Source organism: Apis dorsata, unplaced genomic scaffold, assembly GCF_000469605.1.
Source record: "Apis dorsata unplaced genomic scaffold, Apis dorsata 1.3 scaffold_808, whole genome shotgun sequence".
NCBI classification, from domain to species: Eukaryota; Metazoa; Arthropoda; class Insecta; order Hymenoptera; family Apidae; genus Apis; species Apis dorsata.
In genome coordinates, this window is record NW_006263947.1 from 63,674 (window position 1) to 64,638 (window position 965).

General features: G+C 13.8%; 1 protein-coding gene across 1 annotated transcript in view; it reads left to right on the forward strand.

Annotated features, from left to right (window-relative positions):
- Nucleotides 1–965, forward strand: part of LOC102670589 (chitobiosyldiphosphodolichol beta-mannosyltransferase-like) — a 16,635-nt gene that overhangs the window by 2,164 nt on the left and 13,506 nt on the right. The window contains exon 6 of the mRNA XM_006623051.2: nt 221–387. Coding sequence (XP_006623114.2) covers nt 221–387 — 167 coding nt within the window. The remainder of the gene's footprint in view (nt 1–220; nt 388–965) is intronic.

The following is a 965-nucleotide window of genomic DNA, read 5'->3' on the forward strand; positions in this document are numbered from 1 at the left end:
ATATCAAATTTGATTATTTGATATCCATTTATTTTTTTATCTTGTTTCTTAACAATATCTTAATTTTTATTAATATTAATATTATTTTCAATATTATCTTTTTAATAAAAATAAATTTATTTTTATATTATTTTTGTTTAAATTTATAATATATTCCAAAAAGAAATATATAAATATTTATATTTTATCAAATTTTTTATATAGTGTTTCTATTTTTCAGTTTATCAGAACTTGTTAGACACAATGAAAATGGCATGATTTTTTTAAATGACAAAGAATTAGCAAAACAATTAATATCATGGTTTGAAAACTTTCCTAATAATCAATGTAAATTAGATAAGAAATTTCGAGAAGAATTGCATAAATTTCAAAAAAATCGATGGCACGGTAATTGGATTTCTATTGTTTTACCTTATTTTAATCAACAATTTATGGCTTATTAATTTTTTTGTTTTATATATTTTCTAATTTTTGTAATATATTTTTATTTATATAGTTTTACAATTTTTCTATATCTTTAAAAATTTAACCTAACCTATATCCTTCTCCTTATTTTTATAGAAATTTTTTATATATAAGAAATCATTTTATTAACTTAAAAAATAAACTCTAAAAAATTCTAACTATTTTAAAAATAAAATATTATTTAATTAAATTTGAATTAAATATGTTAAAATCAATTATAATACTATTAAATTAATACTATTAATTATAGTAGTAAATTATAATACTAATTATTAATTATGTATAATCAAATATTAAAAATTTACTTTTTATTTAATAAAATAAATTTTAAATATTAAAAATTATATTTAAAAATTTGGATAACATATTTATGTATTATATTGTTATGTATGTATTATATATATATTATATATATTATAATATTTTAATTAAGTTAATTTGAATATGATTTTAGATAAATAAGCAAGTTATCACTAATGTTTTATCAAAAATAACTTGTC